At 38.7% G+C, this 24,595-nt stretch overlaps 1 protein-coding gene and 1 non-coding gene across 5 annotated transcripts; both read right to left on the reverse strand.

The window, feature by feature from the left end:
• Positions 1 to 964: 964 nt before the first annotated feature.
• On the reverse strand, positions 965 to 10,994 carry LOC106784289 (interferon regulatory factor 2-binding protein-like B). Of its 4 annotated transcripts, none has more exons than XM_014743661.1 (6): positions 8,836 to 10,994; positions 4,536 to 4,687; positions 4,246 to 4,432; positions 3,478 to 3,734; positions 3,101 to 3,188; positions 965 to 1,315 (listed from the first exon to the last, which is right to left on the reverse strand). In XM_014743661.1, exons 1-6 carry the CDS (start codon positions 9,545 to 9,547, stop codon positions 1,167 to 1,169), a joined length of 1,545 nt encoding a protein of 514 aa, XP_014599147.1. In that variant the 5' UTR covers positions 9,548 to 10,994; the 3' UTR covers positions 965 to 1,166. The 4 variants fall into 4 exon arrangements, with proteins under 4 accessions (XP_014599147.1, XP_014599148.1, XP_014599149.1 ...); XM_014743662.1 differs by having other exon boundaries at positions 3,478 to 3,719; positions 8,836 to 10,992; XM_014743663.1 differs by having other exon boundaries at positions 965 to 3,188; positions 8,836 to 10,992.
• Positions 10,995 to 22,909: 11,915 nt separating this feature from the next.
• Trnat-cgu lies at positions 22,910 to 22,981 on the reverse strand. The gene has a single exon. It is a non-coding gene; the product is annotated as a tRNA-Thr (tRNA).
• Between the last annotated feature and the right edge of the window lie 1,614 nt (positions 22,982 to 24,595).

Below are 24,595 nucleotides of genomic sequence, written 5' to 3' on the forward strand. Positions count from 1 at the left end.
GCATCTCTCCTTACGAATTATCCGTTCGCCGTTTTTCTTTTAAATCCACTCTTTTATCACACTTACAATGTATTATTTTACGGACAATACGTGGTAAGATCTTTGCATATTTTCTGTCTTACTTTGATTCTCTCTCTTTCTCATTCACTCTTTCATTCAGGATATCGACTCGTTTTGACTCGTATTAAGATTAACGAAGAAAGAAAAAGAAATATATCACGTATGTGTGTACGATGATATTATCGCGTATTGCTATTTATAATGTTTTTTATTTTCTTCATCCTCATCGATTCCACCTACTTTTTCCTTCTTCTCTCATTCTTACTTATAATATCTTTTTCTTTCTCCCTCTTTCACTTTTTCTCACTTATTATCTCTCCCCCTGCTTCTCCTCCTCCTCCTCACAAACACTTCGGCGGAAGTCACGATAATCCCAAACGAGAGAGTAAATCGCGCTTAAAAATATACAGCGCCAATTTAATAATACAAAAAAAAGAGAAAAAATGATTCTCTCTCGTCGAAACGTCGTTTCTCCGTTCGTCGTGTCCTTTCTTCTTTTTTTTTTTTCTTTTAAATCTCGTCACAGTTTGTACAATTATATACAACAACAACAAGGAGCTGCTCTTACATTCGGTGGTCTCTTCTCTTTTCTTATTTATTAATTAATTCATTTGTTACTTTCTTCCTTTTTCTCATGCATGTACGATCACGCTAATGGGAATCATGAAAAAATTATGATTATTTTTAATTTCAAGCCCACGTCTCCTCTCTTCCATCCCACCGACGTATTTAAGCGAAGAAGTCAGCCTGCATTTTGTCCATTTATTAATTGTTATAATCTTAGCTTTATTTTTTCTTATATCCCCCTTTTTTTTTCTTCCTTTTCAAATTTTTCTCCCTTTCATTTTAACTTTTATTTCTATTTTTCTTTTTCTCTCCTTCCTCCTACATCGTCGTTATTATCTTTTTTTTTTTTTTTTTTTTTTTTTTCATTTTATTTTTCTTTAGAGACAATTAGCGAGTGTATGGTTCCTATTTGACGGGCGTATTCTTTTCTTTTTCATCGGCAAAATGAAAAACCAAAAATGCCCCCTTTTTTTACTTAAAGTCTAGGCGAGATAGAGATAAACAACAACTAAAGGCGAAAGTGAACATTGTAAAGGTCACTAATTATTCATTCCGCATAATTTTTTCACCTGAGAAATGTAACGGAGATACGCTTGATGATTTCTTCGATTTTCGTCTATTTCTGTCTTTCTTTCGCAATCATTATCTGACTCTGACACGGATACATTCTCCTCCTCGAATTTTATTCCTACATACAAATAAAAAAAAGAAAGTCAAATTAAATACTACAAAAAAAAAAAAAAAAAGAAAAAAAGGGTTGACGAATTTATAATAAAAATAGTAAAGATAAAAAAAGAAAGAAAGAAAAGAAAAGAAAAGAAAAGAAAAATAATTTAGGATAATTAATCGAATGCAAACTAATGCAAACGATTGCAAATTTGTTTGTACACATAAGAACGAATGGTACTCCTTTAGTCGAAGGTGTGTTTTATCTTCTTTCATCTTCTCTAATTACGTAGTATATATATAATCATATATATATATAATCATATATATATACACATATACATAATGTACAAGAAATCTTGCGCGCGCCGCGTTGGCTCGAAAATTCGTATTTTCACATTTTCTATTCTTCTTTGATTACGAGCAAAAGTAAAAATGTTTGATCAACCGCTCGCGTGATTCTATTTTTTCTTCTTTCCCCCGCCCCTCGCGAAACGGACCAACGAAAATATTTTTTACTCATTCTATTTTCTTTCTTTATACTCGATGATGTTTACAAAATGAAAACGAAAAAATACATATACGTATGCTCGTACATGTATACATGTTTGCAAAATATTTTTGTAATAATTATTTTTTGTAATAATTATTTATTCTACAGAAAGTCGCGTAATACTTGAGCATCCTCGTGTGTGGATGTATGTGTCAGTGTCTCTGAGTGTTCGCGTTTATGTATTTTTCGCGCGTGCATTTTAATCACGCGCACAATGTATAGAGGCATTAAAACAGGAAACGACAATTAAAACGGAAGGCGATTGTCGCCCCCCAAAATACCAATGTAAATTACAAATGTAAGATGAGCAGAAAATTAGCTCGTTTCTTAAAACCCCCTCCTCTCTCTTTCCTTCCACTTCTTCTTACTTTCTCCCCCTCCCTGTCTTGCCATCGCGCCAGAGAAAAAATCGACAAAATCTTTTTCATCCAAACAAATAGTTTGCGAATGAAGAAAGACAGAGAGAGAGATAGAAAGAAAAAAAAAATATAAGAAAAATCATAACAACTAAAAGAATTCAATGGCGCGATAGTACTACCTGTTTTATTCCCCATAATATTTCATATATAAACACGTCTGTCTACGTTTCACGTTTCTGCATGTACAATAATTACGTGTGTGTATGTATTATTGTTTTGTTTACCGTAAGTGTATGTATTTTCAGTGTGAAAAAGACAGAATCGGTACCAGCTTACACAATTAGCCAAAAACTCCTTTACCTTGAGCTCTCTCTCAAGACGCGATTCCATAAAGATCAATCAGAACAAAAAAATCCATCCGAAGATGAATAATCCTATTGGCTTTGATCGATGTATTTTAAAGAAGAAAAAAAAAAAACAGAAGAAAAAAGTTAGAAAAAAAGAAATATATATATATGTATATTTATATACATATACATATATATATATATATATATATGAAGACAAACGATATTAGAGTTAAACGCCAAATCGCCGTCCACTTTCCTTGATAAACAACGTTTTTAACCGTTGCTTTTCATGGGAACCCAATTCGTTACAACATCGACAATGCGTCTTTGGCTCTAGTCGTTTTTGTTGGTTTGCATTATTTAACCAACGTTTAAACACCGTTACCAAAAGTATTTGGTGAAACCTTCACGGTTTCACCATTAACATCCACCCATTGAATTAAATGGGAGGGCGAAAAATTGGAGCCACGGTCAAAATTCTTGGTACTTTCTTTAAGTTTCCCTTTCCTTCTTGACCTTAAGTCCAGAACCATTAGTATCCTCACCAAGAATCGTTGCAATCTCTCCTTGCATAAACGCCCACGGTACCTGGCTATTTGCCAACGGACACTTCTCTCCACTCGGACAGTAAACCTACAAATTTTCTATTATTATTTTATATTCCAGCGTAGTGAAATAAAGTTTAACAAATCGCGGATTTGCGCGGATATACGTCGTGAAATGTATTTCATTGTCATCATTTCGAACAGATTTTATTTTAATAAGATGTCTTCTTGTATGGTCAAATAAGGAAATAAAATTAACAAATTTTTTTTCAACGTGATGATAGTTGTTATTATCAAAATATTTCCTTTTTACAGTATGACAATACAAGGAAAACTAGAAAAGAAAAAAAGAAAAAAAAAAGGAATATAATATTTACCTCAGAACCAGCCCCCTGCCTCTTTATGCTGTCTCGACTGCAGGGGAAACAAAATTTGTGATGAGGAACGCTTGGACATTGAACAAAGTGCGTGTCTTCAAGACGTTCTTGACAAAGAGTGCATTTAAGGGTTGGCGCTGATACAGGCTCAGCACCCGCTGATTGAGCCACCGCACCTTCGGACGACGTCGTTACCGTCGTCGAAGATACGTGCCTGGAACAGCTAGATCTTCTGCCCGATCCTGAGAGAAAATTGACTTTTCGTCATTCCCATTTTATTCCTCCAAATAGATAATCACAAATACGTATAATACATAAATATACAAAGATGACTTAATATTTATCCGCAATGTAATGGTGGTATTTCTGTTACACCGTTGGCTCTGTGGTCAAATGTCCACGCATAAGTATTTGCGGTTTTTCTCCTGTTATTAATGCTGTACATATTTTGTTAATCGTAAGGTTTTTAATCGTTAGTACAAAATAAAACAACGTAATAAATGTAATAATATATAATATCATGACATTGCAGATAATTATTTATTGATTCATCCTCGTATATATACAGAACGGTCCATCATATTAAGTGTTACAATGTTTTTAACGAACTTGACGATAATTTTCGTTTGAGACATCATAAAACGCAGAAATTTTGTTTGGAACGAAATAGAACAAAGATAGAAACGAATCGCATTATTAAATGTCTTTTTTTTATAACACTTAACACGCGTCTCGTCCACCTTTTGACGAGCTAGCTTAGAAATTTACCTGAACCATTAGGACTGTGTTGAGAACCTCTGGAAGCGCTACGTTGTTGAACGTTAGTTGCTGTAGTTGGTGGGCTTCTGCTCGTGGGACTTGGATTGTTTGGCGGCTGGGGTACGGGTTCTGGAGACGTCAGATTGTCGGCAACGGACATCAAGGCAGCCATCGGTGAAGGTCCGTTCGTCGATCCCTACAAAATTCAACCGCAACTTTGATAAGATCAAACATATTCTCTTATAAATAATATGAAGATATCTTTGAGTTTATTCGATATTTATTTCTAGACTTTTTACCTGATGATGATTATTCTGTGGATTATCGTTAGCGCTTTCTTGCGTCGGGGGAGGTGGGGGCGGAGGACTCGTCCTAGGACGAAGAGGTGATCCTCCGCCATTTGCAGCTACATTGGCGGGCGCCAACGGAATAGACGAGCCAACGTAAGCAACTGCAATTTCATTCAACATATTTCATTTACAGAATAAATATATTTCTGTTAAACAATAAATCACAAAGTAACAGTGTTAATTAATCGGCATCTATCTTCTTACGTGGATTTTATTGATTACTAACGTCCGATGGAAAATGATATCTCGTATTATGAAATAAAAATACAAATGGAAAAAAGAAAAAAAAAAAAGAAAAAGAAAATCAGACAAATAAGAACATATTGCGTAAAAATGAGATAAAAACATTCCAATCGATCGTTACTCGGCAGATCAATCAATGGCTATTAATAAAAGTAATTAATTCCTACTGCGAGAGAGCCAGTGAAACGTTCACTTTCTCATGACTTTGATTATAAAACTCTTTCGGATCGTATAATATCGATTTAACGTAAGATATTCAAACTCAGAAATACGCACACATTGATAAACCCCGCACACGTTAAGTAAGGTCGTCAGATATGCATTAATAACTTGTCCCTAATTTATTCCTTGTATCTTCAATGGTAATAATAATTACGTTAAACAGCCTCATAGAAAAAAAAAACAACATTTCTCTTTCTAAATGAACATTTCAAAATAAACACACCTGTATTGAAAATATTGTACGCAAAAACATATGAAAAAATGGAACTTTCGTTCGAAGATAAGTGGATTCGTAAAAATAATCCTGGACAAGGGAAGGGGAGGATCTATAAGAACGGTGGAAGAGAAGAAAACAAGAAAATAAAGAAACATGTAGAAAAAGAGTAACGCTTTGCGAAGCATCAAGAAGACTTGTGACTAGTACTTTTCCATGACGACTTCGATAGGAAGAATGGCGAAGACGTTATAAGAGAGACAAAGAAAGAGGGTCGTGTTAGTTTATCTATCTCTCTCTGCATCTTTTTTCTCTTTCTTTCTCCCTTGAAAATTTTTTTATGTAGGAAGCCGAAGAATTCAGCCAAGTTGAAAAAAATGCGAAAGATCAACAAGGCGAGGTTACGAGACGAAAACGAAATGGGAGAGGGAGAGAGAGAGAGAGAGAGAGAGAGAGAGATGGAAAGATAAACGAAGTAAAGAGGAAAAAGCGCGTGCGCATCTCGTTAAGTGTATACATACATATATACACGCATAGATATAAACACTTAGCCAAAGAGATATCACATCACGCACGTAGGCGTCGAAAGCTTAGTCACGCTCGACGCGATCAACGTCGCCATCGTCGTCGTCGTCGTCGTTGTCGTTGTCGTCCTCTCCTCCTCTTCTCCTTATCCTTTTCCTCGTCTCTTCGTCGTCGTACAAGTCATTCGAACGAACAGATTACCGGTGGTAGCGGCCTTGTTTCGAAAGTACGTTCCCATCGTGAGACGTGAACAGACGTACACACATACGTACGACTTCCCCCCCGTTCCCCCTTTTCCTCTCTCTACCTAGCCATCTTCCGCCCTTTCTCCTCCCAAACCCCGATCCTATTCCCTCTGCCACGCACGCATGCACGCACGCACGCAACCGCTTGCAACGTCCCAACCACGATGACGTAGAGGCCAACTTCGCTAAGTGTCTCTCAACCTCTTATTTTTTTTTCCTTTTTTTAAATTACGATAGATCCGAAAAATGGTATTATTTTTTTTTTTTTTTTCAAATATTAACGAGTTAATTGTCACGCAAATTTTACATATTATATTGTAAACAATTTTAAAATATAAAACAATATATATATTCACGATAGTACCTACAAATGGAATCTCATTTGAAGAACATACGGAATAAATGTTTGATTCAACTTTAAACAGTGCAATGTACTGATACGCGTGTGTTAAAAGAGGGGAAAAGGAAAATCATTTCAATCTTAAAGATACTCTCACGTTTCCATGTTTATTTCCAGATCACGATCTTCACCAGCTGGTGTGATCTATTTTAATCGATACACGACGTTGTATTCATCTACGGACCTACGAATGTATATACGTATGATGCGTGCAGGTAAATATATGCGTGTATATAAGTGGGAATACAAGTTATACCATTTCAACTAGAAATTAAGCTATCGAATTGTAAATAAGAATGTTTATCGATCTTTGATAATGGCATTAACCGTTAGTTACTTAGCCGTATCTATCGGTTATATTTAAAAGAAGCAGAAACAGAAGCAGAAAAAGATGAAAAAAAAGAAGGAAGTTGAAGGGAACGGAGAATTGTCAATTCCGACCACTGGCGTGGGTAGCATCGTCACGTGGAGAAAATTTGTAAAGTTATTAACAGAGAGAAAGGTCGTCGGAGCTATCTAACGGCACTTCCTCTCCTATATATATATATATATATTTTCTCTTTGCATATATATAGAAACTACAAAAATATCAAAGGATAGAAAAAAAAAACAAAAAAGTAATGGTCCGCTTCAAATCTTCTAATACCTGAATGAAATACCTACTTGAAGACGATCCATCCGATTGAAAAGAAGGAGAATACAAAAGAAAACAACAATTCCGAAATGAAAAAAGAGAAATATGCAAAAAGAAATCATTTATACCCGATTCAACGTTTTTTCTGCTTTTTTTTCTTTAAAAGATCAATTAGGAATATCGGTTTCTTCGAATAACAAGAATCTACCAAATAAACACACCCGATAAAAGGAAAAGAAGAAAACTAAATAAATTTATCCCCGATTCATTTCCCAGAAAGCATGTTTTGAAAGCCACGAGAATTTCTATTGTTGAAATCGAATTGAATAGAAATTACTAAAAAAAAAAGCTAAAGAAAAGAAGCAAGGTCGTTTGAATTTTGGGTCCAGGGGAAAGAAAGGGAAGCACCGTTTTCGGTACTTTTCGTCAATGAGTGGGACTCCCTGCGTGCTTACTATAACCACACGTTCAGCTTTGTTCGGTTATAGTCGGTTAGTTTCGAGTACGGTGGACGCACTACGAAACGAGCGCAAGAAAAGGAGGCCGCATTACAGTTATCCCGGCACAGGAGAGAGACGCCCGGTAAAACATCAGGGTATACGAGAAAAAGAGAGAGAAAGAGAGAGAGAGAGAGAGAAAAAAAGACGTGGACCGGTTTTCTGGCGCGTCCTCGCACGATACCACTACAACTGCGCGTACATTGTCGTCCAATGTATTTTCGATCATCCCCAACACGAAATATTTTTCTTTCGGGAGTCTGTTTACAACATCTTTCTCTTTCCCTAATAATTACATCATTTATGACAATTGTAATCATTTTCGATAATAAGAAAATGATTAACGTTTTCGCACGTACGAACAACGTAAAAGGTTAAAAACAACTTTAAAGATTTTGGTAAAAAAAAAAAAAAAAAAAAAAAAAAACATTCAAATTAACAGAAATATTTGGATACTCCTACCAAACGTAATAAACCAAGAAGAGAGGAAGAGACAAGAATAATCTCGAAATCCTAACATGTATCCAACGATTACCAATTGATAAAGTTGTAGAGTGATAAAATGTTATTCGACATTTATAAACATATGTATGGATAAACACGCATACATATGTATATATATCGAGGTTGGAAGTTTCGTTCCGTTCACGCAATCGAAGCGTAGATTTCGTGGCCAAAAAGATTTGTATATCGAGCTACAGCGTTCTCATTCATTGGTTCTAAATATACACCGTGACGTCACCCTGTCGGACGTCACACAACGCGAAACGAGACGGAGAAAGAGAAAGAGAAAGAGAAGGAGAATATACTCGGTGTATCTCTTACGGTCGTCCTATCACGTGCTCAACGTACGCTGTCTCTTTTATACGCGTTTGGACGACTGCCGCATATGTACGCGATCAGGAGAACTTGCACAAAACGGAGGAAGGGAGAACGGAAACTAAAGGAAGAATTGAAAGCACGAATAGGAGAAAGAAAGAATCTAATAGCGCGCATGGTTCTACGTGCATAAATGCATAATTCCTTTACTCCCGTAGCAGATGGCTTAGGTACGTTATTATACTTATCGTAAGAATCTAAAATTGGAATCGTACGTTTAGATTTGGAGTGTATGTGCGTGTGTGTGTATCATTAGAACGTTGGAAACTTAGAAAGAGGAAGGAAAAGTTGGTCTTAACGTTCGCAACAAGAGTGACGTAGGAAGTTGGGTAAATCGTGAGGGAAATTAAAAGATAGGAGGGTGGCGCGAGGACATTGACAGGGACTCACCGTTGGCCTTGAACGTGGTCGCGGTTTCGAAACTCGGCGCCCTGACAGGGTGTTTCTCTTTATTTCTATCGTGAACGTAGCTAACAGCCAGGCTGACGGCAGGCAAGGAATCGCCTCTCGTGAGAGGAGGTCTCACCGGATGCTGATCCTCCATAGAAAGTCTTTTATCATTGTGTTCCTCCTCGTCGATAGCAGATATGCCGCGTTTCAACTGAGTCATTCCTCTGTTGTGACCGAGGCTCACGTGATGCGCCACAGCAGCAAGGTGGGCGTTCGAAAGTCTCACATTGTTGCCTCTCAATCCGTTACCAAGATCATGATTGTCCTCGTGTTGTCGCGATATTTGTTGCCTCGTTGTGCCCGAATTAAATTCCGTAATAGAGTTCCTGTGATGTAACTGCGAATAACTTGTTATGTTGTGGTGCCTCGAGTGAGTTTGACCGGCGTTCTGAATCGGTAGAACGTCCAAACTCGGGCCACCATTGTGTTCCGTGTGACCAGCCGACCTGTAAGCCTTCGAAGCGGACGGCCTGGCATCTTGAAATCCGTGCGCCTTCTTCAATTGCTTGGCAGACTCCAATACTAGATCTATCCTATCCGCTCCCTCATAATTCACGCAACCACGACATACCGGCTCGGAAAAGTCCATGATCATTGCCCAGGGCATTCTGGGTAAATCGCACAAATAGCACTGCGTTCTCTTTCCCATCATTTTGACGATTCGTCGATCTTCAAGATATCGATAAACTTCAGCCAGCCAGCCACTCAGCCAGCCAACCAACCAACCAACCAGACACTCCTCTCCTCTCCTCTCCACTCCTCTACTGCTATCACAACTCACATCCACTTTCCGCTTTCCCTTTCACTCTTCCCCTTTAGATTTATCGTATTTTACTCTTGGAATAGGAATCCTCTTGGTTTTTTCAGTCTTCGTTAACTACAGTCTAGCGTTTGAACGCACGTTGATAGGTAGTAAGCCAGAGAGAAGCGTTTCTAGAGCATGACCCGTTCGAACGGAGGATCAGCAAACTAAGAAACCTCTTTACGCGCGCACTACGCACTCGCGAAAGGATTCCACCTCTGTGGAGAAGGAACTCCCACGGAAACGTCACTTCGATCTCTTTCCTCCCCTCCCGCTTTAAACGGTCTTTCTTTTCTTTTCTCCTTTCGAGCGTGGATCACTAACCGTGGCGGCGAGTCGACTATTGGACGCAAGCAACGAAGAAAAGTTTTTCACCAACACTAACCGCCGAAATAAATGGCGACTATCGTAAATAAGAGATGCGAATATTTTGATCTCTAACAAACTGCAATAAACTGACACTCGATACGCGTAGGAGAGAAAAAAAAAACAATGTAAAAGCGAGATATCGCGCGCGCGCGCGACGAGTACGTGCGCGTAAACCGCGATCGTCCGTCAATTGCTACGTTGCCTGGTGGTACGCTTCTGTTACTGGCACTGTTCCGTCGTCGCTGCTAATATGCGACGAGACGAGCGAAGACGAACGCTCGAGAATGCGGTGGTAAAGCGGAGCTACGGGTGTCGCTTCCTCCGGACAATCCTCGCTCCCTGCATCCCCCTACCTACATGCCACCGACGCTTTTCTACGCTGCGCACGCTCTGTCTTTCCCCACCACCGCTACACTAGTCATATCCCTACCAACCCTTCTTCTTTCCTTCTTTCGCTCACCCGACGCAACCATACGAGAGAATCAGCTCGACTCGCGCTACCGATTCTTTTCGCCGTTCCTCTCCACCTCTCGTTAAACTCGCGAAACGTTCGCGCTTAACCAGCGCGACCCACCTCGTCGGACCGGTCCACAACGACGGCAACAACGACGACGACGACGACGCGAGAGTACGACGCGCTCCACCAATCGAGCGCTGTGGCGTCACATTCCGTGACGTCATAATCGCAAGCAGCGCAGGCGCGCCATCAAGCGCTCTAGGCTGACACGTAGCCGGCACCGCACGACCGGGATACGAAAAGATGCGCACGAGAGAGAAAGACATACTCTTGCGCATGCGCTCTACCTTCCCAGACTTCTTTACGAAAAATAAAGAGAAATCTCTTTTACGCACTCGAGAAAACCTCATGGAATCTATCTGTTATTGCTTCTTCTTTTACGCCCAAGACTCTTTGCTCCATTTATCCTTTAGATTTATAACAAATATATAATATCAATTAATTAATAGATGCTAAAACGAAACTTTATTCATTTTTTCTTTCGAATTAATATCTTCGTTGTAAACAATGTAAATTAATATCATCATTATATCGACGAGTTTTGTAGAATGATCGTTTGTTTGCTTTTTCTTCTTACAATTAGATAAGAATAGCTTAAGATAGCGATCAATGAAGATTGAGACTCCGTTATGATAGAATGCATTTGCGAGCTTAGTGTTATTATTATTATTATCAACATCATCGTCGTATTACAAACCTGGTGGATTAAGAATTCTCGAAATTATGCAACTTCACGTGTAATTATCGCGAATGTGCATATATAAATCGACTGCGCGCGTGTGTTTGTTGTTTTTTTTTTTCAAGTACGAATATAAATACTCTCCGAAAGGAATATTCCATGAAATTCATCCGTCATCGGTTCGTTTAGAATGACATCACTCTCTATGTGACATCATAGTCGTAGAACGAGTTAGCAATATGAAAGTTCCTCAGTCGAAGGCTGTTGTTCCTGTTGCTGGCGCTGGTAGTGCTGGTTCTCTCTTTCTCTCTCCTTTTTCTCTGGTTCAGCGATACGGTATCGCGCGTAAGGAAGAGAACTTTGCTGGCAGCTGTGCTGCTTAGGATCGAAGAGAAGAAAAAGAAAAAGAAAAAGGGCAAAAGGAGGAGGAGGAGGAGGAAAAAGAGGCCGATAATATCCCTCTCGAACGCCTCTTTTCCTGTCCCCCCCCCTGACCCTCCTCCTCCTCCTGCTCCACCTTTACCACCTCCTCTCGACATCCTCTGCCACCCCTTTTTCTTACTCGTTTCGTGACGACGTAAATAAACGAAGGATCGTTCGACGTCGACGGGTGTTTTTATCCTCTCATTTCTTGCATACGGAACAAAACATTTGTACGTGTGCGTAGACACGTATTTAGTGCATACTTGCACGCGATGTATCATAATATAGAATTGCTTCAAACAAAGATCACGATTAACCGTTTAAGTCCCAGGGTTCCTTGAAAAAATCTTGCCGAAATTATCATCAATTTTTGTATTAAAATGTGTCAGGCATAATCCTTCTAATGCACCGTCAGTCGTCCAAAACGGTCAAATGCAGTAGGTTTCTCCGACATGAAATCTGAAGAGCTTGATCGCTCTATTTGATACTGACATCAAACGGTTAAAAAAAGAGAGAGAGAGATCTCTAAGGAGCGTTACACGTCCATCATTTTCTTGCATAGTCTATTTTCACGGTTATCTCCAAGGTGGCAAGAGAAGCGTAGAACTTAATTGCATGAGGCGCTTATCATCGGATACTCGATAGGAGTCTTCGAGATAAATGAGAGGCCGAAGGCTGAATCAACGTCGAAATCGTTCCGAGTCGTAAACACGCGTATATATGTATGTAAACGCACATACACATATTCGCGTAGAATCGATCGATAATTTTGGTTTGACCTCTGGATAACTCGAGCACGTGCGAGAGATTTGGTTAGATGGGAGAAGAGGAATCCAACCAACACCACCAGAGGAGCCGGCCAAATCAACTTTTCAACATTATTCCACTGTTTTTTATTTTTTCTATCGATAGAGGAAGGGAAAGAGAACGACTTGGAAGCTAGCCCACATGTTGGAAAATTCTCCTCGTTGTTACTTCTTTTTTTTCTTTTAAATACAGAGCTTGCTATTCCTTTCTATTTGTCTTTCCAAACGCGTCCATGAACCTGTCACGTAACGTCTGCATCGTATCAAAAAGTAACATTCTTACTCCGTCATCTTTGGGAAATATTGGAAACTAATATTATGAAATGTTAAAATATACATGCACATATGTATACTCATTTTTCTATCAATGAATTTTAGTGTTGCAGGTTAAACGTGAAGAGTAGAATTGTTAGTTGCCGAATCGTGTTTCGTATCGTAGAGCAAGTTACTCCTGCAGCAGGCGCTATACGTGTGTGTGTGTGGTGCATGTATATAGCACGTTTCTCATTGCGTGTCACTGGGTCACTACATTTCGCATAGGGGTAACTGATAGGGTCGACCTTTTTTGCTTTTTTTTTTTTAATCAATGCAAATGCATCTCACGGAATGACTTCCTTCCGCCTCGTCGAGACTAACCGCCAGACGACGACTAAAATGAACAACTCTTTGAACAGTTTGTCTACTTTAATCGATCTAACAAGAAGAAAGAAGAGGGAACAAAAGAAAAAATCAATTTCATTCCGCATTCTATTCCTCGTAATAATATTTTAACAGAAAATATCAAAGAAAAAACATAATATACAAATTTAAATTCCATTGCACAAGAAGAAACCTTATGCAGAAACAAAAACATCGAGTTATCGGCGTCTGACGTAATAGAAAGATAAGGAGCACGATAAGAGAGATTAAAGTGAAAAGAAAAGTAAAATATTTCTAAATAAAAAAAGAGAAAAAAAACAAAAAGGAAAGATAACACAGATAATGGAGATTTTAATCAGTTTACACTACTCAAAAAAAAAGAGCGTTGTCGTAATGATTTTTATTTCTCTCTTTCTTTCTTTCGTTTTTTTTTTGTACAAGCATAAGTCGAGCTTCAATGTTTACGTATACGCGAGTAGCTGAGGCGAGTCGTCGAATCACTCGAGCAAGCCGCCGGCTGTCCTTACGTACTCGCATGATTCTTAGTGCGTCTCGTGACGTCACCGGCGCGAGAACGTGACAACGTCGCAACAAAAGTACGAGCGATGTTGCCGATCCAACTCTCTCTTTCTCTCTCTCCTTCTTTCTCTTTGCACGCTCCCGATAGTACGAAGCTTCTGGATTGCGTCGTTCATAGGTCTCGAGTCATCCTTGTCTATAGAATATAATTCGCCAACGATTTCCGTTAAAATCGAACTTTGTCTGTTGAGTTTTTCCATTTATTTCTATCTATCTACCAAGAGAGCGAGGGAGAAGAATAGATATAGATATATATATAATATGTAATGCTGTGATTCAGTCGACAGTATCGATCTGAAGAAGCTACTACTCTCTCTCCCTTTAGTTTTCTCCCTCAACCGTGGTTCCAAGTGATGACGAAACCACAAGCGTCGTAGTGTGTAGTAGACGAGAGTAGAAGAAGGATGGATAGGGAGAAAGAGAGAGGGTGAGGGAGAGGGAGAGGGAAAGGGAGAAGATGATGGCGAAGGAGACGCATCAGCAGAGAGAAGACCCTTGCGCGTTCGCGCGTCGTTCGGTTCTCATGGAAAAGCGCTTCGGGCGACTTCGTATGTTGCGCGTAGCGGTGGAAGGGGAATAAGAGGGTGTGGCGGGTAGAGGGAGAGATAATACCGTTCCGTCACGTCACGGTGCAAGCCGGCCGGAGAAAATCAATCCGGTCGTTCACTACTAACCTTCTGGTAGAACCGCGACGACTCAAGCTACTATCACCGTCGAAAACGTCGTTGCTGCTTCAAGGATCTCGACGCGATATTGACCTGGGGGTTGCGTTAGGTTATTCCCGCCGAGGTTCTTGTACCTATCAAGCGAATACCATCCCAACGTCTCTTCCTTCCCCCTTCTCCTTCTTCCTCTCCCGCTCCCTCTTTCTATACAATCCCATCTATCCATTTCTATCGTTCTTTTCCAACATTAACGCAAAGTCGGATCGTTAGATATAACTGTTGCTAATGAGATTTCCGTTTGGAGTATCAACCCTTTGCTCTTGTCCTTGGCCTCGTATCGTTGACAAACACCAGAGACACCAAGGATATTTCCTTCCTTTCCGTTCGATTATTCTTTACTTTCTTATCTGCAAATCTTTCTTTCTTTCTTTCTTCTCCTATTCTTGTTGCTGTATTCGTTGATTCGTTGCGAAAGCGATGGCTATGGAGAGTCAAATAAAACGTACATACTCTTTTCTTTTTATTTAACATATTTTTTAGATCAACGAAAGAGCAATGTCGTAGCTCTTGGGAATTTAGGGAAATGTAAAGTAAGTAGTCAAGTACACAAGGAACAACGAGGCTTGAGTACAACGTCGACCTAATTCGGTAGGCAACCTACTAGCAAGTATAATACGATGACGTCACATACGACGGTCGATCTCCGTAAGCAGTCACGGCTACAAACGCGATGCGTTGTCCGATCATACGCGACGCGCTTGCAGCTACAATGGCGCCCGACAATGGCGAGCGACAATGGCACACGATATCGTACGACGTATTACATACATATGTACGCAGTCTATATATATATATATATATCCATACATACGTAAATACGTTATACGTTACGTTATGCGCTCTGCGATGTCACGGCGTGACAATGCAACGACACATCGAGGACAACCACGAAGCGACGAGACACAAGCGAAAAAGACATTCACTACTACATCGTCTTATTCGCTTCTACAGGATTCTTTCTTTCTATCTTATTACACATTCGATCTGTTTCTTAAGTATGTGACGTTCAAACCAAACTTACATACAGTGACTGTTACTTAAAATTGTATAACGTTACACTTACTAGATTTTTGCTTAAAAATTATTGGTATAGTATGTTTAAGATGAAGACAATTTAGAAATAAATACATTCGTATAACTTTATTACATTTTTACTTAGTTTGACACTTGAAAGAATTATTTATAATAAGTGAATTAAACAAAAACGAAGATAATGTACAGAAAATGTCCGTTACTTAAAATTTAACATGCTGAAACGGAGGAACTACCTGATATTTTCATGTTTAATAGTTGTTCCTTCTTTGTTTTCACTACTAATGTATTTATTTCTAAATTGTCTTCATCCTAAACATACTATACCAATAGTTTTCAAAGATAAATCTAATAAGTATAATGATGTACGACACTTATTGTATGTATATTCGAATTATTCATTTAAAGATTCTCTCAGCAAGAGAAAGAAAGAGGTATGGTCGGAAAGAATCCCGTCGCCATTATACAAGATGGCGTCGTTAAACGCTAGGAGAAAACGAAAGTAATAGCAGACAGGCCTTGCCTGCGCCTGTCTGCCTGAGCTGTGTTGCATTTTTCAGGGATCGATTCGAAAGAAAACGATGACAGACAGCAACAACGTTCTCTTTCAATCCTCTTTTCTCCTTTTTCTTTTATTCACGCGACGCGGAACGGACAACTCTATGGTATGTGTCATAAATTCGACCGAGTTTACGGGTGTTTGTAAACAGACGCGAGGGAAAGGAAAGGGAAGGGAAGGAAGGAAACGGCATATAGTTTTAAAGAAAAAGATAAGGATAGAAAGGGAGAAGAAGAGGTAGAACGTTGAAGGAAGGCAGCTTGTTCGTTTCACATGCAACAACATCTTGCATAGAGTTCGGTTAGGCTTCGTTTGCTGGTGCGCTCTGCAAAACCCTCCTCCTTTCACGCTTCGTCGCTCTTTCCTTCTTCACCGCTCCAACATGCCCTTCCTTTCTTTCTTTCACTCTCTCTCTCTCTCTCTCTCTTCCTTTCTTTCTCATTCTCTCCCGCCCTTCCACCTTTTCTCGTGACTAACGTGACGTCATCTATCGAGTCTCCAAAGCGAGGAACTCTTCTCAAAGTAAGCGGGGACGGGGCAGAAGCATGCAACGTGCCGCGACCAGTCTCCGCCTCTGGCCCCGCACCGAGCGCAACCACCATTCGCACAACGATGCAACGTTCGCGACGACGACGACGACGACAACGCGCAGTGACATCGGTCGCTTGCGCGTAGCCGTTGGTTCGACGCTCGCCCGACTGCTCCCACCCCCTTGCCGCTCTCTTCACTCCTCTTGCCGAACCATTGTACAACCCACTCCTAGGCTCGACTCGGTTGCCCGTCGGTCGCGCAGCAACCGGTTCCTCCCCTTCGCTCACGGTCCCAGCCCCCCTTCTTCCCTCGTACTCCCGTCGATCGAGTGGACCTCCTCCACCCTCGTACGTTTTTATGTCCCTCGTTCTATCTTTTTCTCTCACTCTCGTTTCGTTCATCCGCGCACAACGACGTTGTCCATTCTCGCTTGCTCGCTCGCTCGCCCGTTCGTCGTTCGTTCGGTCGGTCGGTCGGTCGGTCGGTCGGTCGGTTGGTTGGTTGGTCTCCTTTTTCGCGCAACATCGTAGCCACATTTTTCCTGCGCACACAACAAGAATGTGTGTGTCTGCTGTGTGTATGTGGCTTTAGCGATCATCCAGCAGACACGTTCGAAGAACGTTCCAAGTCGTCTCCTTGTTTCATCGACATTTGATCGTAGAAAATAATAATGCGGTTTATCAAAATATATTCTTGTTATATGTCTATTTTTTATTTCTATGCTTTTTACAGGATATGCAACTTTTAATTGTACCTATTTTTTTCTCTAATTAATTATTATTAATAATTAAAAAAGAGGTATTTTTTGTATAAAAGCATTGCCTTATATTTACTATATCCTAGTAATATTGCAATCTTTAGTCAAAAAGATTGGAAATGAATTAAACAAATGACTCATTATGACATTCCTAGAGGAAAGTAGTAAAGAAATAAAAACATTTTCTAGTATTATAGTTTTCTAGGTAAGACGTCGAAGCAAGTAGATTTCTTTGTTCTTTAGTGGGCGACATTAAAGGAAGAAGCACCTGACGAAAGCAGCCGGAGCAGACGGCCGGGCACGGGCAGACCGCGTACGTAACGACGTACCTGCGGCAGGTGAATCGAGTCAGGTGCCTCAACAGATGGGTGCCTTTACTCAAGGAAGCGTTATAAAAGCGGTCTATCATAAATGTGGGTTAGTAGCGATGACTAATCCTCTCAAAGACAGTGAAATGTTTTATCGTTTTTTTTTCCTTCTCTCTTTCTCTCTCTTTTTTTATTACAAATACCACGCATATCATTTGAATTTGGCATTATTTTTCGGGCAAATCGATCATCGAACAATATCTTGAATATTACAAATCTTCGAACGTCGGTGCACGCATCAATTTAAATAATTATTGATGTTCGAAGGATTATGAAGAAATCATAAGTAGTCTAGGTATCGCGAGTTAAAAAAGAATAATAATCGTATTTGAAATTATATATTGAATAGTCCGAAAATAGTTCCTACCTAACGCGAATATACTTGTTTATGTAGATTTTTTGTTGTTTCTTTTTCCTCAGCACGTGGTACGATCGGTGCATACATTTACGTTAGACCGAACGCATCGTGAGTTACGAGTACAAACAAGTATTTGCAGTCACGTGTTAGGAATGGGATAATGAAAACGTGACGCGATTATGTATTCTTCCTATGCCGTAATTTCTTATTTGTTAGATGAGTTTTCTCTCTCTCTCTCTCTCTCTCTCTCTCTCTCTCTCTTTCTCTCTCTTTTTTTTCTCTCTTTCTTCCTCTTTCTGCGTAACAAAACAAAGGTACCGGTCTGTCTGTCTGTCTGTCTGCCCGTCTGCCGTTGATCGAGCACTTATTTGCGACGTTGGTCAATTATTTTATTTTTCTTCTACCAGAGGATATCTACGTATAGATGAGAGAGAAAGAGAGAAAAAGATACGACAGCTAATCGCTTGTAATAAATGTCTATTTTTAACCTAATTTTTTTTCATTTCTCCTACCATTTCTTATCTCGTATATCGATAAAAAGTTGAACGGAAAGGAACGTTAGGAATTGGACTTCAAAAAGTAATCTTAAGATAGTTTCATTCGAAAGCGATCAATTTCTCAAAAAACTGACTGACTATCTTTGCGATGTTATTCGCCGAATCATTTTCTTCTTATTCTCTTCTTCTTCCACCATCGAACACCAAGGACACCGATTCAAGGTCAACTTCTTCTTCTACTACTGCTGCACCGTCTCTCGTAGACGGCAAATCATCGTCATCATCATCATCATCGTGATTTCTCGTGCACTTTTAAGGCGCATATTCTTTTGCATACGCCGCCATATTGCTTACTCTGTTCCACCTTCTGAACGAGGCCCTACGAACCTGTTGTCATTTCGATTTGTTCCTTCCTTCTCAATAAGAAGCGAACGATTATAAGAATTGGAATAATTATAAATAGGAAAAATGGAAAAGAGCTTAGGTTGTAAAATGAAACATTCCCTGTACACAGTTTTACACGTATATTAACATACGTGAATGTACATTCATTCAGCGTACGCATTCTTACGTTTCAAATATTGTATTCTGTTTTAACATCATTTCTTTTGTCATTCTTTTGTTCGATTGCTAAAAGAAAATAAGCAATTAAAATTACCTTCAACGGTATCGCGCAAATAACTGCATATATCTCTAATTATAGCGTTCGTTTCTAATCCCGGTTTTGAGTACATTTATTAATCCGAAATACAATGGAAAATATCGAGAACCGGTCGGATATTTTTCGTCATTCATATTTCCGTAGCATATGTCGGGTAATGGGATTTAAAAAAGTCGTTACTGTTTTTTCGATAAAATTCCATTCTATTGAATTTAAATTCTCGGGGAATGTTTTCTTCGAGCAGCAGCAGTAACAGTTTATTCGGTGGAGCGTTAAAACAAATTAAACATTGTATACTTGTTACATTTCATTTGGTATCAATTTTCAGCACTAATACTTGCTTATCATAGATGAATTTCTGCATGGTTTTACATTTTGACCTTGAGACTATGGAACGCAAATTGACTGAAGACTAGCGTCAAATTCAAGAAAATGGCCACGAAACAAATTAATGAAAATCTTGCTAGGAATGACAACAATATAGTATGAATTTGACGAATAACTAAGATATCGTATTAATTTGTTTCTTGCTATATGAACATTCCAATCATTGTGTTAAGATAATCGGAATATCCGAAGGATCTGCCCCCGGAATTTGCAAAAACCCAACCCGTAATTTCAGAAAGTCGCCCAACCTTAATTTGTGCTCAATGCTATCTTTGACAGCTGCAAACATAAGCGGAAAAATTATTTGCCAATGCAGCTGATAGAATATCGCACGTACTAGCTCGATATGGTGGATATACACATAGAGACCGTATATTCCCGCGTCCGTCCATCCGTTCGTTCGTTCGGTCGTACATATTTTATCAGCTTAACTTAATCGGGTGACAGAGGCCAGGGAATATTTCGTTCGCGAAATCGTAACTTTTGCTCCCAAGCGATAAATATTTATGTCATCTCGTAACGATCGAGCGACATTTATTCTTCTTATTATTTTTAACGTATTCAGTAAAAATGTTTTCATTTTCTTTCTGTATTTCTTTCTTGATTCGTTTATCTTTGCAAATTTTTCCATTGTTATTCATACATCGTTGATTTAGGAAACAGACGTTTAGTCTCTTCGTAATATTTTTATGAATGTGATAGAATTGATACGCCACACACATATGTATAAATATAACGTTTACATTTATACATAAGTATAGATAAGGCGTTATCAAGAATACGATAATCGCAAACACGAAGCACATTTCGTAGCTTCTTATCTTATTGTGCCAGTTGAAAACAATTCTTTTGCTATAAGTGATTCACAAAAACGTTTAGTATTTAAATACTTCTCTATATACATATATATGTATATGTGTATCATTTATACTTGCATAAATACTACAAATATTACATAATATTTAACTATAAACAATGTGTTAAATATTTAACACATACACGTAAGTCCGTATCTTTTCTATTTTCAAAAAGTAACCCGAAGAATTTTTAGATTTATAAATGAATAACTAAGTATATATACACGAGTCAATAAATAAGCAAGTACGAAGGGGGGTTGATAAGTTTTGGGCCTATGCCGCCAAATAAAAAATAAAAATTAGTTTTAGCGACAATCAAAAAATTGTTTCTAATGTTAAACTCAAAACTAATCATTCCATCCACGTACATATGGATATGTAAGTAACATACTTACATATTCATGCAATACATATGAAACCTATCCACATATGTACATTGAATAAGAACGTTCGTATCGATCGAGTTGTTTCCTAAGAAAGAGCAAAAAAGATAGAAATACGGTTGAGAGATAGCGAGAAAGAGTCACGTTGTCCTCGCGTGTTGATACCGATAATTTTCCCCTCGGGAAAGAACGAAGACTTCAAGGAACAGACTGTGGAAGACTTTAGAAGCGACTTCGGGAACCTAACGCGCCATCAAAGGCACAGGGGCTTGGAGGTGACGAAGGGAGGGATGGAGAAAGTGGAGGGAGGAGGTGGTACTATCCTACCCCTTCAGATAACACTTTTATCGCTTACCTTGCGATACGAACGAATATACAACTTGCTTTCTACAAAGATTTCAAATATTCCAAATGTTTTACGCTACTCTAACTTTTTCTCTCCTATGTTCAATCAATGTGATTTTTTATTTAATTTTCTTCTCATCTACGTTATATATTTTTTTCTTTCATTTCAAACTTGACGCGGATAAATTAATACATATATATATATATATATATATATATGTCAGTTCGATGAATATTAATTCAATGTATTGGATCGTCCCAAAAGTTCTTTTGCTTCTCTTTATCAAGTTCTACACGCATCCTGTAATTATACGATTAAGAAAAAAAACATTGTTTTAAAGAATATATATAACTGATTTTTATACAAATTTACGAACTTTTATTTATATGTTATACTATGGCAAAATATTAACAACAAAATAACGAGTATAGTAATGTAGGTAAAAGAAATAAAAATGGAGGTTAATGAGGGTTTAATTAACAAAAAAAGTAGGGGGATCTGTTGTTTTAGAATTGGCAGAATCAGAGATAGAAAGTCAGTGTTTTTGTAGAAAATTGAGCAGTCGTTGGAGTGAAGCGAAGTGGAAGAAAGATGGAGAAAAAGAGAGGAAGAGAGAAAGAGAAAGAGAGAGAGAGAGAGGCGCCTTTCTCAAAAGACTCATCGACGATGATGCTCGTCACGTAAACCCGTAGTTCCGAGGGCGCCCAAGCACGGCCTGGAATACTGGAATACTAGCGGTGAGAGAATGTGCAGCGAATGCTTCGACGTGAATGAGAACGACAATATACATCTCACGTTTCTACTACGCGCTACCGTAATGCGTCTTTATTGTTATGTGTATGTGTGTGCACGTAACCCCTCCGCGTTCAAATGTGTTGGTAGATGTGCGCTCGTAGAAGCGCGTGTAAAACGCGAGACTGTGCTGCGACGTAAGCTTTTCACGGAAAGCGCAAACAAATGGGAAATTACGTGGATATCTTTCTTTCTTTTTTATCATTTTTCTTTTTTTTTCCTTTTTCTTTTTTTTTTGTTAAATCTTTTCCTTCTTCAAGAGAATTGATTGTCAAACGTTCATTCTCAGGCACGTAGTAGTACCACCACACAACGTGTGTAATGTATGTGAAATATCATCGGTTATTTTGTAAAATAAAAATATAAGCGTGCGTCTATTTGACTTCCAACCAAAACGTCACGTAATCTTTGGCAATTTAGTATAAACTTAGCTCTCAGGGAGATGTTTGAAAATTCCAAACTATTCGCTCTGGAGCCTTTTCAGCATTTCTTAGCCACTACCAACACACCACCATCCCATCAGCACTGCTGGCGGGTGTAACTCTTGAATATCGAGAACGCACGGGTTCGCGTTACGTGGCTCGCATTTGTAGATTCCAACGCGCGCACAGAATTTGAAATTGCTGTACGTTCAAGAAAGACTTCTTTTTAATTATTCCTATATTTCTATATATTCTCTTTCCTTTTTTGTTAATATAATACCGTCGGAAAAATATTTTATTTATTTATTTAATATTATCCCGTTATATTCGATTTAATCGTTCTTCGACACAAAAAACAAAATATCTTTCGCAAATTTACGTATGAAGAATATTCTTTTACTAAAAAAGACATCTCTCAAATATACTCAATGGAAGAAAATTCAGAAAAAATATTTCGAAAGACTATTATTATTCTTGTATCGTATTTTTTCAACGTATCAAATAAAATAAGAAAAAAAACATTTTTGCCTCCTGTGAGGTTTGAACTCACGACCCCTGGTTTACGAGACCAGTGCTCTGCCACTGAGCTAAAGAGGCTGACGATATACTTTTGTTAATTCACAATCTAAAGGGGTATCATCGAATATTTTTATTATTATAAAGAACATTTTATTATTATTAACAAATAAAGATTATCTATTCTAAATTATAACAAAATAACGATTTAACTTTAAATATTACGCTAGAAAACAATTTTCTATCGACGTCATTTTTAAATACCTTAACCAGTTTATTATACTTGATAATTAATTGATTGATTGACTGATTGATTGAACGATCGATCACTGAATGACATAATTATTTTCTAAATTAGTTTAAAACTATAAATAGATTTGTTTTAATTAGAAAAAAAATCTCATTTAAGTTTTTTTCTCTTTCTTTGGAGATGATAGTGTTTAAAAATAATTTTGTCATGGCGCAGTCTTTTAGGCTTCCTTCTTAAGAAATAGTACGTGACGTAAAGCAGATGTCAGTCATCGCGCTTCCTGTTTTACTTCGTCGATCACAATGAAAGCCCACTTTTTGGGTTCCTTTGAGAAAAAAAAAAAGGGGGAAGGGTCACGCGTGAGCCCTCTCTTTTCTCTATGCGAGTGCGGAAAAGGGACAGATGTTGTCTACCGTCTTCAAGATTTCAGGGGACCCCTTCTTTTCAGTTCCAAACTCTGTGCTCTTTGAGACGCAATAAAGGATCCAACAGAACGCATTTACCTCTCTTTCTCTCTTTCCTGGGACTATTGTACGATTAAGCAGATGTTATACTATGAATGCGCAATGTATAACGTAAGACTCGCGAACAAAGGAATCGATTTACCTAGGGTTCCACGTACATTTTTGCATTTTCCTCCGCATTGCCTCTTTCCATAGAAATATTCTATGCGTTACATCATGAAGACTACTGTAATCTTCTACTGTTCAATTTCAATTTAACATAATCCTATGTCATATTTCATTTGACGGACTCCATTCTTTTGCCAAACGTAACTAGATCAAGTATGCAGAGTGTAGATATACATATGTACGTCGTCGTTCAAATAATTACATATCATGCTATTTAAATCTTCTTTTCAATGGATTACTTTTAAGAAATCCCTAATATTTTACATACATGCAAAGGTGTACCGTTGCTATCGATTATTAACAAATTTTAATGAATCGAAAACAACGATAATTTTTAGAAATTATATTTCCCGCGTTATTCCTTACATTTTCTTTTAAACGAAAGGAAACAAAAAAGAAATGGAGGAATGCACGTAAGTGCAAGCACGTTCGAGAAGTTTCCCGTTGGATAAAAGCGGACTGACTCGGCACCCCAACGTTCCTCGGACTCCCCCGATTGTTTTCTCTCCACATATACACATAGATAGATTGTAGGAAAACGAAGAAGAAGAAGAAGAGGACGAAAGATCTCCGTTCCGTACCCTTGAACCTAGAAAAGAGAGGAACGTTGCGCAGCGTTGCCGTGGTCTCGCGAGAAGACGGCGTCGCGTCGCGTCGCGTCGCGCCTCTTCACGTCCCTTCGCACCCCTTCACGTCCCTTCGCACCCCTTCACGTCCCTTCGCACCGTCGTCTCGATCGGGCATAGTCGGCGGCCCTCGGCGCTTCGTTTCGTTCCCACTTTCTTCGTTTATAACAGAAGGAATTCCTTCATC

This window comes from Polistes canadensis, unplaced genomic scaffold (genome assembly GCF_001313835.1).
Source record: "Polistes canadensis isolate GaletaPanama2010 unplaced genomic scaffold, ASM131383v1 scaffold_33, whole genome shotgun sequence".
Classification (NCBI taxonomy): Eukaryota; Metazoa; Arthropoda; class Insecta; order Hymenoptera; family Vespidae; genus Polistes; species Polistes canadensis.